Below are 13,598 nucleotides of genomic sequence, written 5' to 3'. Positions count from 1 at the left end.
GTGCCACCTTCATACTAGGACACCTCTACCCAATGATATGTAGGCGAAGTAAAATGTCCCTTAGAAATAAGGTGACACTCTACAAAACTTGCATACGCCCGTCATGACCTATGCAAGTGTGTTCGCTCACGCGGCCCGCACTAACTTAAAATCATTCCAAGTCATTCAATCTCGTTTTTGCAGAATAACCGTTGGAGCTCCGTGGTTCGTCAGGAACGTCGACCCCATGACGACGAGGACTTAGAGTAGAGAGAGTTGTGACTATACTGAGACCTTAGAACTATATCTCAAGGTGTGTGGCGCATTTACATTGTAGATGTCTATAGGCTCCAGTAACCACTTAACATCAGGTGGGCTGTGAGCTCGTCCACACATGTAGGCAATAAAAAAAAATAAAAAAAGCACGTCATTTCGGATCCTCCCGATCCACTAACGGTGTTTTAGGTACCTCAAGCACCGGTCATCGTTCTTGTCGAACCCGTCGCTTACGACGAGTAAATTAACCCTCAGACACAGCCCACTGAGTTTCTCGCCGGATCTTCTCAGTGGGTCGCGTTTCCGATCCGGTGGTAGATTCTACGAAGCAGGGCTCTTGCTAAGGTTCGTGTTAGCAACGTCATCAGGTTTGAGCCCCGTGAGCTCACCTACTAGTTAAGGCGACGCTGATATAGCCTCTCAAGGCTATCAGCTTAGGTAGGAAAAAAAAAACTACTAGTACTACTTTTGTAACTATAGATATAGTTCCAGAATAGTATAAATTGTAAATTAAATTGAAAACTTTTAGTAATGAAAAATAACATTTATAATCACCTATACAATCACAACCAATTTCAAATAAATTAAGTGGATATCTGGCACAAAATGTATTTATGATTTAGTAATAATTAACGAAGATTTACCTAAAGGACAAGAATCCAGGACAGAACGTAACTGAAAAATAAACATATGTCAAATAATTGCGAGAAATATTCAAATTCAATATTTCAAAAGAAAATCTCGGTCTTTGGAAGGTGGTAGCCGAGGATAGTAAAAATTTAATTCCATATATTTGCGAGCGGTGGGTATTTGAAATTTTTTTCTTAATCCGTAATCAAACCATTTACGTAACTAAAAAAATAAGATTTTTACTATTTAAGTTATCATGAGTCATTGAAATGTCCACTTCTAAAATTAGTTGCGCGGTGTTTGTAGTGTTCGTAACAATTTTGATAGAAGCGCACATTTAAATTTACGACGACAAAAATATTAAATTATGTTTATTGTATATTTAAAAACATCAATACTACAGTATCGTTTCTGGCCATAATTGAAATATTTTTAAAGAAGCATTTTTAATTGTAAATAAACACTTATTGTATAATCTCGTGTACTCTACAATATTATTTATTCAGTAAACTAGCGATTTTATAAATCAATAATATTTAAAAAAAATTAGGCATTTATATGAACACTTATTTGCATTTCATATGTGCACTGTTTAGTAAATTAGGCTATTGCTTTCTTTCATACAAAAGCTTCTTTTTTGTCCTAAGTCATCGTCAGCTATAAATCATGTTAATAAATGGTCAACAATCAATGGTTTTATTTGAATTTTCTTGTGTAGTTTTGATGATTTTAAAGAATTTGTAATTATTTACTTGAAGAAGCCAAAGTTTGTTGTGGGTAAATTAAAAAAATATATAATAAAGAGTATGTTTAAAAAGTGTAAGTGGGTTCAAAAGTAAAGACCCAGGGAGAGTAGCAAATCCCCCTCAAATACTAATATTTAAGAATTTAAACCAAATGCCATTAATAAATTATTGTTAATTTACGTATCAAATATATGAATGAATATTTACATATAACCTGAAAGGCGAATCAGAATCAAAATTGGGATTTTCTCCCTTGAAATATATGGATCAAAACAATAAATAGTACTCTAATGACTAATGAGCAGGGCACTCTTGAGGCTAGAATGAAAATATGAATCTGTAAAACTAAACATAGATAGATTATTGTATAGTGATATATTATTATGAAATATGTAATCATGATAAGTCATAATTATCAGCATCGTAAACATTATCACAAAACTGGCTTCATTTTCATGTTTGTTACAGGTACAGTACTTAATAAAAACAGTGCATGTTCAGATGTACTATAAATTTTTTGAAAATAAACAATTATCAAAGACTTAAGACAATTTTTAATTCTAAATTTAAAATGGATGTTTGTAAGGAAAACGAGTGCCTGACTCTTCAAGATAAAAATATTATGTCCAAGAAATACTATCGTCGTGTTGAACACAGGTAAGCCCTTTTGCTAATATCTACATTTTGCTATTTTTGCATTGATTCTATTGTCATGTTAGAAAAGTATCTAAATCTATATTGACAATATGTTAATTAAAACCACCAGGTAAACTGCAAACTTGTCAGCTTAATTTTGGTTACAGAAAAAAATATACTTACAAAGTTGAGTTGTCAATGTAAGTTGATGTCGAGAAAGTGCTTTCCAAGTTTTAGCTATGAAAATTCTGTGAGAAATATTCTATAATATTCTAAGGATTTCTATTGTAATATAACACGACTCACAATCAAGGTAGAGTTCATCTCTACCAATGCTGGAAATATTTACAATGACCCTCCAGGAACCTTTACTGCCACATTTCAACAGGTTTTGAAGTAGACTCCCCTCCTCTGTGTTCTTCTCTACTTTCCCTATCCTTATAACACATATTAACTAAATTAATCCAATGCTAACATGTCATTTGCTATGACTGCCTATGAACAAGCATTATTATTATTGATTTATGATCAAATATAATACAATAGATCCATGTCCCATATTTTAGTGTAAAATTTGGAAGATATATGTACTTAAAATTTCGCAATACTTAAAATTGATGAATTCAAATGCTAAAACAAACAAATTGAGCTTGAACTCCATAAAAATATCTATACAATAAAAATAAAAACGTATTTTTAAAGACTGTTTATTGTCAGCCGATCTAGGCTTTTAAACAATTTAAGTAGTATGCGATAAGATTTTCATGTCAATTAGTAACTAGTTGCTGAGATAAACTAAAGTCTAAAAAAGTATCTCAAATTTTTATATGTGAATATGTGTAAAGAATTGACATTGCAGCACATAATTAAGATAACTACTATAAATCAAAATATGTAGTAGTTTAAGAACTAGCAGTTTATTTAGGCACTTTGAATATTAGATGTTATCAGTCATCCCAACTGCGCAGTCCACTGTGTTCTTTGGTCATACACGCACTAACTCTATTCTTATAAAATAAACAACAACCTTTAACAAATAAACACACTGAAATCATTGCATAATAATATATTTATTACAAGATTCGATTACGTAGGTATTTGTAAATATTTTGTTGTTTTTAACACGCACTTTACATCAGCCGACGACTAGGGTTATCAATAATCACCCAGTGGGGTCAAATTATCATCGTACTGTTTACTTGCCAATAGACTACAGTTCAGTCGCAGTTTCGATTTACAGCGAGTCGGTATTCGATTATTGAATTTAAATTATTCGCGGAAAATGCCTGACGCTTTTGAGATAGCTTATCCCCTGTCGCCATCGGTGAATCCGCAAGACATTCGCGCACGCGCAAACTCGTCTTCGAAGAGTAAACGACCCGTAATTAAATTTTTCGCGGGCGATGAAACTCTAGAGATACCTGACAAGTCAGTTGCTGGCATTGATAAGCCATTGTCCAGAGTAGACCGAAGCGAACTTGAATTGGATAGTTTCGCTGAGTCTCTAACCACGATGCATAGTGCTTGGTTCGATAAGAGAGTGCTCGAGCACAGGTGCGTATTGTTTTTTAACTTTTTATCTAATGTTAACATTGTTGAAGCGTATTTCAACAGGTATTAGTTTTATCAACTGTTTCTATGCTGTATTTTTGTCGGCATTTTGTGAAATATTAATATTGTTGTGTTGTTGGGCGCATATTGGAATTATAATGTGTACCTATATCTATCTATCTTCTTCTTTTTCTTCTATCTTTTTCTTCTATATATGTATATAAAAATGAATTGCTGTTCGTCAGTCTCGCTAAAACTCGAGAACGGCTGGACCGATTTGGCTAATTTTGATCTTGAATTATTTGCGGAATTAAATAAAAATAACAATTTTGTTTTCCCTTTGATATGTCCCCCGTCGGACGGATTCCTTTTGTTTGTTTTAACTTTATATTATTCAAAAGCTTAGGTCTTTTATTTATCGATTGAGGCACTACGAAGTCTGCCGGGTCAGCTGGTTCATGATAAAAATATCGTTACAGTATGTATGTAAATAAATTTCATAGTTGTAAATAGTATGTGCGATCTAAAATTAAAACGTTGTAAAAAGTAACTTTCATTTTCTTTGCTGTCCTATTACTAATGTAATATAAGAAGACTATATGACCAATACATGTGGGTGGACACTTTACCTCGATGCGTAATAATGATTGAGTTATAATAATTTTTCACCGAGTGTCGATCGGTTACCAAAGATTGAAAAGACAACATGATTGCCTTGAGGCATTAGTTCAAACACTTTGTAGTCTAAACGCATAGTTTTTCGCGGCAGAAATAGTCAAGACATGCTTAGCAGAAATCCCAGTATCAGAACTTCTAAAAATACAATGCAATAGAGCGTTTTTTTTTTCATACATTAGTGTTTTTGATGGAAGTGTTTTCATCGCCGAACCCGTCGTTTGCGAGGAAGGGCTTGACGAGTAAATTAACCCATAGATAGACTCAGCCCACTGAGCTTCTCGCCGGATTTTCTCAGTGGGTCGTGTTTCCGATCCAGTGGTAGATTCTGCGAACCCCTTCGCATGCTAGTGCCATTGTTTTCAACGCTTCCGGTTTGAGTCCCGAGAGCTCACCTACACGCTAGGGTAAAGCTAAGTAGCCGCTCAGGGCTAAAAAAGAAAGTGTTGTCTCCATACTTATGTGATTCAAGAATGTCAGCACTTAGGTAGCGCCGCGTCAGTAAATGATTCCGTTGTCCAAAATATATAGATTGATTCGAATAGTGTTTCAATACACTAATTTAACTCACACCAATAAACGAATTGTATTGATTACAATTTAGTCTAACCGAATAAATTGCGATAAGATACCCTGTAGCAGATAAAATAGTGTCTATGAATTTGTTGTCATGTGCCAATGTGCACCAAATGATCGAAAATTTACCACAATATTAACATTTCAAGGTTTAGATAAATTTTGTTTAATGCTTTTTCTCATTTGTTTTTTTAATAATTTTTTTCTCTTGTAAAGACGAAAAAAAAAAACATATTGATACGAAACACTAAAGCTATTAGATGTAAACTTATAGAAAAGGGAAGACAACGCTTTGGCTTTTTTATTTGAAAACTGACAATCTGTATATATTTATTAAATACTAGAACTCGTCAATAGATAATAAAAAATAGTAAATCGGTTCACAAATAGAGGAGTAGAACATGCTACTTAATGTAACCATTTAAAACCAGACGGGCCGGGAGTTTATCCACCCTTTTAAGTAATCAAAATAAAAGTAAAAAAACGCATCTTTTGATATGTGGCTAGCCTTAGTTTTTAGTACGAATCATATTATTAAGGTATCTTACGTAAAACACAATTCCAGGGCTGGCAGAAGAATAGTTTTTTCGGTATTATCAAGTACTCAATAATCCGAAACTATTTACTTGGGAACATTTTTATTTCGTCGAATTGATTGTCTATTTAAAGTTTTGGCTTGATGTACACATTGTAAGACACCCTTTATGTAGATTATTATAATGAATGGCTCTTCATGGTATGAATAATTACCGTTATCATCTTTAACAAAATATAAATTATTACAGCATTCCTTTTTTTCGCTCCGAAAACATGTAAATTTAATTGTCATGTTGTATTGCAATGAAATAGGAAACTAATACTAATAATTTTCAAGTAACTTTGTCTTTATTAGGGTCGTCGAAGTGAATACCTCCAGTTTATTTCCCGCCTAAGAACAATCGTAGATTTTCCCCCTTAATTATATACAATTATAGTGTTGCTGGTTACCGTCAAGAACGGTTCGATCGGTTCCGTTTTAAAAATTTCGAATTCCTTATCCAATGCAGCGAATGTATATTTTTTATTGTTTAAAGTTATTTTAATAAGCTCACGGCCCATCTGTTGTAAATTTGTTACCAAATCCATACACATCAAACATGAATGCCGCCACCCATCTTTAGACATGGAAGTCTCTATTGCATTGTAGAACGACGGTTCGCACCCTTCATATTGACACATTGACACAAATTGACACACATTGACACATAACCTCTTCGCGGAAGAAATTGGCGGGATGGTGATGCCTGCCAGTGTGAACTTACACTATGCCCTACTACCAGTATGCTGTTATAAGAACCGGAACACGCCTCCCGCCTTTGGGCGTCTCTATGTCACCATACGGCCCAAATCTTCCAACCAAAAAATGGGTTTCTATTATTTATGTAAAAAGATGTATGTACGTAATAAAAAACCTATGAATTTTATTGTTACTCAGCGAAAACTTCGTATGTTTTTTAAATAAGAATTAATACATAATTAGCGTCATTTTTTTTTTGAAAAGCAATTCTCACGATGCCAAATGTGCGAATGACTGACTTTAAGGAAGAGTTAAAATGTATTATGTTTGTGTTGTTCAGAAAATGTAGTGGTACAACGTGGGGCTTAAGAAAATAGTGGATGTGAATAAGTGACTAGTGACTAGTAATGGATATGAATGACCATCATGTCTATTACCACGAAGCACTCGTACCCAGAATCATAGGACTGCTTTTGTCGCAATGTGTAAAGTTATTCTAATTTCGCATGATGAGCATCGGCGTTCACCTTATGGTCCAGGAATTTCAGACACGTCTTATAAGTGAGCCGTAAATTTGTTCGCCTATTTTAGTCAGTAACAAAATGTATACCTTGTCAGGTCTTACCGGATAACACGAAACTCATAATAGACATCAATCGATACCAGTGACACGTGTACGTACGTAAAGCTTTTTGTTGTTACAACGAAAGATAATTTTTATTTTATGGTAGCTAGATAGATTCCGGAAAATATGACGGGTAATTTATCACGTCCGGATCATATCACCATTTTTGATAATTATGAACATGGTTTATTTAAAAGGTTGAGATCTGAGATCCGTTAAGTTCGGCAAATTTAAAGAAACAAACTCCCATTGAAAGATTCGTTAAACAATATGATTTTTTTTCAAATTTTTTTTCTTTGTTTTTGTTGAGTATTCAAATTGCAAACATTTTTATTAATACATAATTTATATTTGATATTAAATAAATAAATCATCCAATAAAGTGCAAGCAATTTGATATTTTAATCAGTACACTAACAATTTTGAAAATATACTATATTACTTAGATAAAAAAAATCAAAGTAGTCTTACACTATATATTCTGGCGGAATAATAACAATTCCTTTATAAGTGGCGCTTATGAGATTATTTAAGATTCTAGTTTAAGTCCCTGTTAAAGGAAAAAAAAGCCAGGATCATATATTTTTATTCCATTTATGAACAAACAAACATACCGCTTATCATTTAAACCTCAACGTCACATCTATCACTCAACTTGAGACACGAAATTGCATTCTCAATTGCTGATGCAAAGGCTATCAAACAAGATCGCAACTATAATATCAGTACAGTGAAACCAATCCGTGCGGACTCATATTAATACGTGAAATATTCTGAATGGTTACTAAATTGGTTGCTTTTTAGTAATTAAATATCTTATCTGCTGAAGTCGTTGTATTTTATAGCTTGATAACAATAATTAATATAATGTACACTCTGTTATAGTTTATTTATGAATATCTAAACATTAATTGCGAAATTTATGGGAATTGAACGCAAAATTCAATCTTGATTGTTTTTGATTATCAAAAACATGTACGTATACGTACGTATTGTACGTAAAATGTGTATCAGCTGTTGAGAGCAGCCGTGGTTGGGGGAAGTGATTGTGCTGTTCGGGTGTGGGTTAGGTAGACGACACACCGCAACGGCACAGTCTGACGGCAGTATACGCGTCGCTCTCGTCGTATTTTATCGTGTTTCACCATATGCTAATTGTTGTGTTTTATACAGCGTATTCTGTGACGTGAGAAAATAAATATTTACTGGATTTATCTATTCAAGGACATCGAATTGAAAGTGTTTTGTGTATTTGTGATCGGGATCCCAACTAATCACTTAATTCATTGTAATCGCCCACTCGTATGTGTTATTTGAATTAGGATATCCTTAACAGTAACAAGGCTAGACACCTTTTTGTTTCGTCGTACGTTGATATGATTTGCACTTTTTTTTTATTTGAAACAAGAGAACGGCAATTGTTCGTGCAATATTTTACAGAATTTTGTAACTTCTACTGGCCGACTTTATGTTTGTTGCATGTTATTTACTTAAATTTCATCAGTTCATAAATTCCAAAAACAAAATTAATACATCCGTTGCGTTCAATGTAATCATTGTTTATGTTGCGAGTTTGACACTCGTGAGAATGACTCAACATTCTTCGTTTATTCTTTGTTATTATTCGAACACAGGTTTTAAATAATCTGTGTACATAATATACACCAGTATGTTGCGTATTGTGTATGCATCGATGTGTAACTGCCGGCATATTATATCGATTGGTCAGTCTCCTGGCACAGACTTCCCCATGCGTCTCGCTGCATCCCATTTCATTTATTGTTGTTAATGTATTTATGTCTAATTTCTCTACACTCTATATTATTGGCCAATCCAAAATATATTATTTTTCTTAATTTTGCATTTGTAATAATATAAAAATATCCCAAATTTTTTCTTTGTCTATGCATATTTTGTAGGCCATTGGGAAAATTGAGGTCATTTGTTGATGACTCATGTTCCTGTTTCTAAGTTCTATGTGATAATTAAAAATTGAAAGCTCTCACCTTTGTAATGCATATCGAATGCCTTAAATTAAAGGTTTGCTGTTTTGAGTAACTTTTTATTTATGTGGTTGAGAGCTAATGGTCTACTTGTTATCATGTGATTACCAGACCTCATGGATACCACAACGTAAAAGATATCCTCTCCCATCCGTGCTGATTCGTATTATGCCGTGCCAATAGAACGTCCTTAATCCTTTTTGTTAATATATTTACTGTTCACCACATTCCTTAATATTCAAATGTCTTTTGTTTATTGCAATTGTAGTTAACGTTATTAACACGACGGCTAGATTTTTGAATGAAAACTAATTCTATTCATATTTACGTTAAATATACTTTAACTATTGACTGTTTTAATAATAAACACGAAATTCGGTAATTCGGTTAATAACAAAAAAAAATCGGTTTATAAACTATATTTTGGCTTAGCGTCAGCTAATACCTATTAGTTTTTTTCGTGCAGATTTAATTAAAGATATTTTTCTTTCAAAGGCCACTCCAAAGTCTTCTAGCCCGATTACATAATACATATATCGAGGAGTGAAAGAGTATTAGGCTTAGCGACATTTTTGCAACTTTACAGGACAGCCATATAAAGTTCAAAATCTGGAAAAAATATCATAACAAAAAAAAACTTCTTCAGCTATTTGAATGGAGTAAACTTAATTGAAGTTCAATTTAAAGTACGAACTGATGCTGCTAATACCAAATAAAACGCATCTTTAATTACAAAGATGTATGTATATGTATATGTCACTCCTCGATATTATTATGTTCTCCAATATTTATAGTCAAAATCTCAAAACGCCTACATAAAACTAAATTGGGTACCGGACGGTATTCCTTGCGGTAACCGTTAACTATACAAAGCGAAAAATTTCGAGAACAAAACCGGTCGTGGCCTTGTTACTGTCAATAATCAGTCAAACTAAGATGGAATTTTTCAAGATATTTTGTCTTTAAATTGTTTGCCTACTTAGATTGTTGTGCGCTTAGATTAATCGAAAATTTTAAGAGTGTGTTATCAAAGCATTTAGCATTGGCAGCTTGGCAGGTTGTGGCCATTTAATTTGTTTTGTTAATGTGATGACATGAAGGATCATAAGATGGAAAACGGGACCAGTGTGCATTTCGAAGATTATGTAAACGGGAATGGATCAGCTTACCACAAAGGCGACAGATACACAGCGGCGCCTAACGAGTGAGTTATGGCATACGACCTTGATTATAATTCAACATTTGTATCGACTGCGCTCCAATATTTCTAACCAGTAATCACGTCATGTTTAGTGTAGAAATGGAATCTTCCGATATCGGGAATGTGATAATTAGTGGAACATTTAATAAGGAAACAGAAGTGGGTTTTCTATTTTAGTTTCAACTAATTAGATTCTCAATTTACGCAATGCTTTGTATTTCAAATACTCTATCTATACCGGTGGTGTTTTCATTAATGTTGACATTCTTAATAAAACATAAAACCAGATAATTTTACTTGCTAATTAACGTGTAAAAAAAAAAAAACGATACGTTAAGATATTTTCATTTTTGCGAGTAATTACTTAATTCACTAGTAATAAACTATTACATATTTTGTTAAATTTGAAATAGGTAAATAGTGAAACTGTTACATTGCCCTTTGTTTAAATCAACAAAATGGTTTTTTGTAAATATGATCTGCCAAAGACAGTTTAATAATACAAGCTGTGAAATTGTCGCTCGATTTAAGTACTGGAATAATATTCAGTCGGACACGCCTTATTGGCATGACACTGGAATTCCACCCGGAGAGAGTTGTGGGCGAATATTCGTGTTGACGCTGTTCAAATGCAATAGGTATAATTATAACGTAAATAACTCATATACGTTATTTGACTTGAAGAGTATTAAGCATAAAATATAGTATCTAATTTTATACATGACGACAATTCATTTTCATCAAGTACTAATAACCTCAAAATCGAATTGAACATTTCATCTAGAATTTAAATCTTTCGTTCTAAAGATGTGATTCTAGATTAAAGGATAAGTCGCCCGGTTTACTCGTCTCGAGTGATCTGAATATTGCCGGGACCGAAACTCACTGGCAGGTACCAAATTTTGGAACGAAGTTCGTAACGTAAGATTTTATGTTTGTTATAATAGCCGGCAAACTTCTTGAGCATTTGTTGACGTAGTGGGGGTAAGTTCGCGCATGGTACACTCACGTGCAAAAACATTACTTACTCTGCGTCATAATGCTATTAAATTATTAAAATCAACATATGTATTTATTTATATATTTATTAGAACATCAACAAAACATATAGGTTAATAATTGTAATAATTTAATCTTGAGGTAAAATAGATATTCCTTCTATTAAGTCAAAACTAGAGCTGTTGCCAGGTCTTGGTTCAGTTGAAGCGAAGCTGGTATTTGTAATTTTTTTTTCGTTATCATAATCTTGACCATCATCATCATCACTGTTTTCATCACCCGAGTCGCTATCATCGTGATTAGTCGACATAGGGCTCATCGGTGTAGTTTACAACTCGGTCGATTCGGTCTTCTTTTTTGTCTATAATTAATTATTTTTTGAAGATATTCGATTTGTAGTAATCGAATGTTACTTTTTTCAATTACCAGCTTCCGATTATTTTCTGTTCTTTTTTTCCATCTAAAGCCTAGCTCTTTCATAATACGTCGTAAGCTTCATTCCGAGCCATTAAAATTTATATCTTCTTTAAATTTTTCGAAGCCTTTCTACGGTACGGAGTTTCGCTGCTTGTTATGTAGTTATTATGATTACATCTTTTTATTACAGATTGAACGAAACTATCCATTCCGGTAACTTTCTTCTTCCCTGATCTTTTCTTACCCGGAGTCCGAAACACGGCGAGCAAGCCAGAGCCTTTAGCTTCCTTAATAATGCACCTAACAGTACTCACTGATGGTTTTGTTACTTCCGAAGTCTGTTTTAATTTTTCCATATCATTCTTCCCCTGTTTTATAATGAAGCAATATACGTCGTACACAATTTTTCTACCCTTTCTTTTGAATACTACACCGGTTTGTCGTGGCATAGTGTATGTTTTATAAAAAATCAACAAACACTCAACAAATAGCAATGGCAACAAAGTCCACAAGTAATTATAACAAATAACTTAACGATTAATAACGATAGACTTTCCACTGTACGCAAGCGTACTTTTGGGAGCAAGCGGAATGAGGGCGCGGTGCGGGACGCAAGGTTCGACTGATCTACCAATAAAGCCCTCGATACGATTTCCCCTGCCGTCGCGCCTCACCCTCACCACCAAAGTGATCTAAAATTCGGTTCTGCGCAGTCAAGGTCATTTGCTCAAGAAGTTTGCCGGTTACTATACCTCATGACTTTTGACTATATAGGTGAATCGATTTTGATGATTCTTTTTTTATTAGAAAGCTGACGCTTTCCGTGTGGTCTCATTTCAATTTAGTCTAGTTCTGATAATGGTATTCAAGAGAAAACCATATTATTATAAGCCTTAAATTTGCATTAAGTACGTGCGCGACAATTAGATAAATAACTCAATATCACGCCAACCGATTTCGATGATTATTGTTTTTAGTGTATATTAATTTGCTTTGGAATATCTTTTTTTTATCAATAAAAAAATCTTAATAAAAAATGTATACCCGAATAATTATTTTCTTTATACCTCGAATAGAACTTAAAATTAATATTTTTATAATAAGGAACTTCGTTCCTTTTCGGTGTTCCACGACACCACACATCTTTTTATATTTCACATGTGTTCACAGTTTCCATGAAAAAGTAATAACAAAGTGTCAAAACAATAAAACTCGTAATAAAATTAAATTCGTGAAATCAAGGTGGTATGACGTTACGTTAGTCCGATCAGGTATCCACCATCCTTAGTTCTACAGTATGAATCAACTTTTAATTGCTCCCAAAAGTCTGATTTGCAACATACTGTTTGGTGTAATAATTTTTTTAAACTTGCAACTCAGTAGAGAGGTCGTTGGCAGAAGCCAACTAATTAACAATTTATTCATTTATTTAAGCGTGATTTTCATGTTTTCAAGCAATATTTAATGTCAGTGCCGTAACCTCTATAAAAAACGTAACGCTCAACGTTTTTTAGTGTATAGATAGATGAACGAACTCAAGCGCACCTAGTGTTGAATCGTCTTCTCGCATTAAAACCGTATAATCTCAAAATTTACTAATTTCACAGGAGTGTTTTAAAGGTTTAACATGTATCTAATATTTTTAATTTAATCATCTTTACAACAATTATTTTTTATTTTTTACCAGTTACATTATCTGTCTTTTAAAGTAAGATAAAATTATGTATTAATTTTGTTAATAGTAGTCAAAACATAGGTAATCTAAAAAAAAAAAAAAAATAAGCTACACTCTTTTGACAGTATTTATGAGAAAAATACTGATGTACCAAATGTTTACGCATATTAACTCAATTTCGAGTATTTTTGGAAATTGTAAACTTTTAATGCGAAAAGGCGAAATGTTTGTCGTATCTTATAGACATCACAACGTGAATGCAGCCACCAACGGCCTCAAGCCTCAAATGTTTTTATTTATTTATTGCTTAGATGGGTGGACGAGCTCACAGCC

General features: G+C 33.3%; 1 protein-coding gene across 20 annotated transcripts in view; it reads left to right on the top strand.

Annotated features, from left to right (window-relative positions):
- Positions 1-615: 615 nt before the first annotated feature.
- The window catches only part of Nt5b (5' nucleotidase B), a 33,724-nt gene continuing 20,741 nt past the window's right edge, over positions 616-13,598 (top strand). Inside the window, exons 1-2 of one of the 20 annotated variants that reach the window (XM_028177869.2) lie at positions 616-1,057; positions 2,100-2,288. In XM_028177869.2, the coding sequence (XP_028033670.2) occupies positions 2,125-2,288 (164 nt within the window). In that variant the 5' untranslated portion in view covers positions 616-1,057; positions 2,100-2,124. Of the gene's footprint in view, positions 1,058-2,099; positions 2,289-3,303; positions 3,822-8,033; positions 8,273-9,956; positions 10,178-13,598 lie in introns of those variants that run through there. The other 19 variants (XM_028177873.2, XM_089737516.1, XM_089737510.1 and 16 more) reach the window with 19 other exon arrangements.

This window comes from Bombyx mandarina, chromosome 23 (assembly GCF_030267445.1).
Source record: "Bombyx mandarina strain Sakado chromosome 23, ASM3026744v2".
NCBI lineage: Eukaryota > Metazoa > Arthropoda > Insecta > Lepidoptera > Bombycidae > Bombyx > Bombyx mandarina.
The sequence above is the reverse complement of the archived record's forward strand: the minus strand, read 5'-3'. Positions and strand labels throughout refer to the sequence as shown.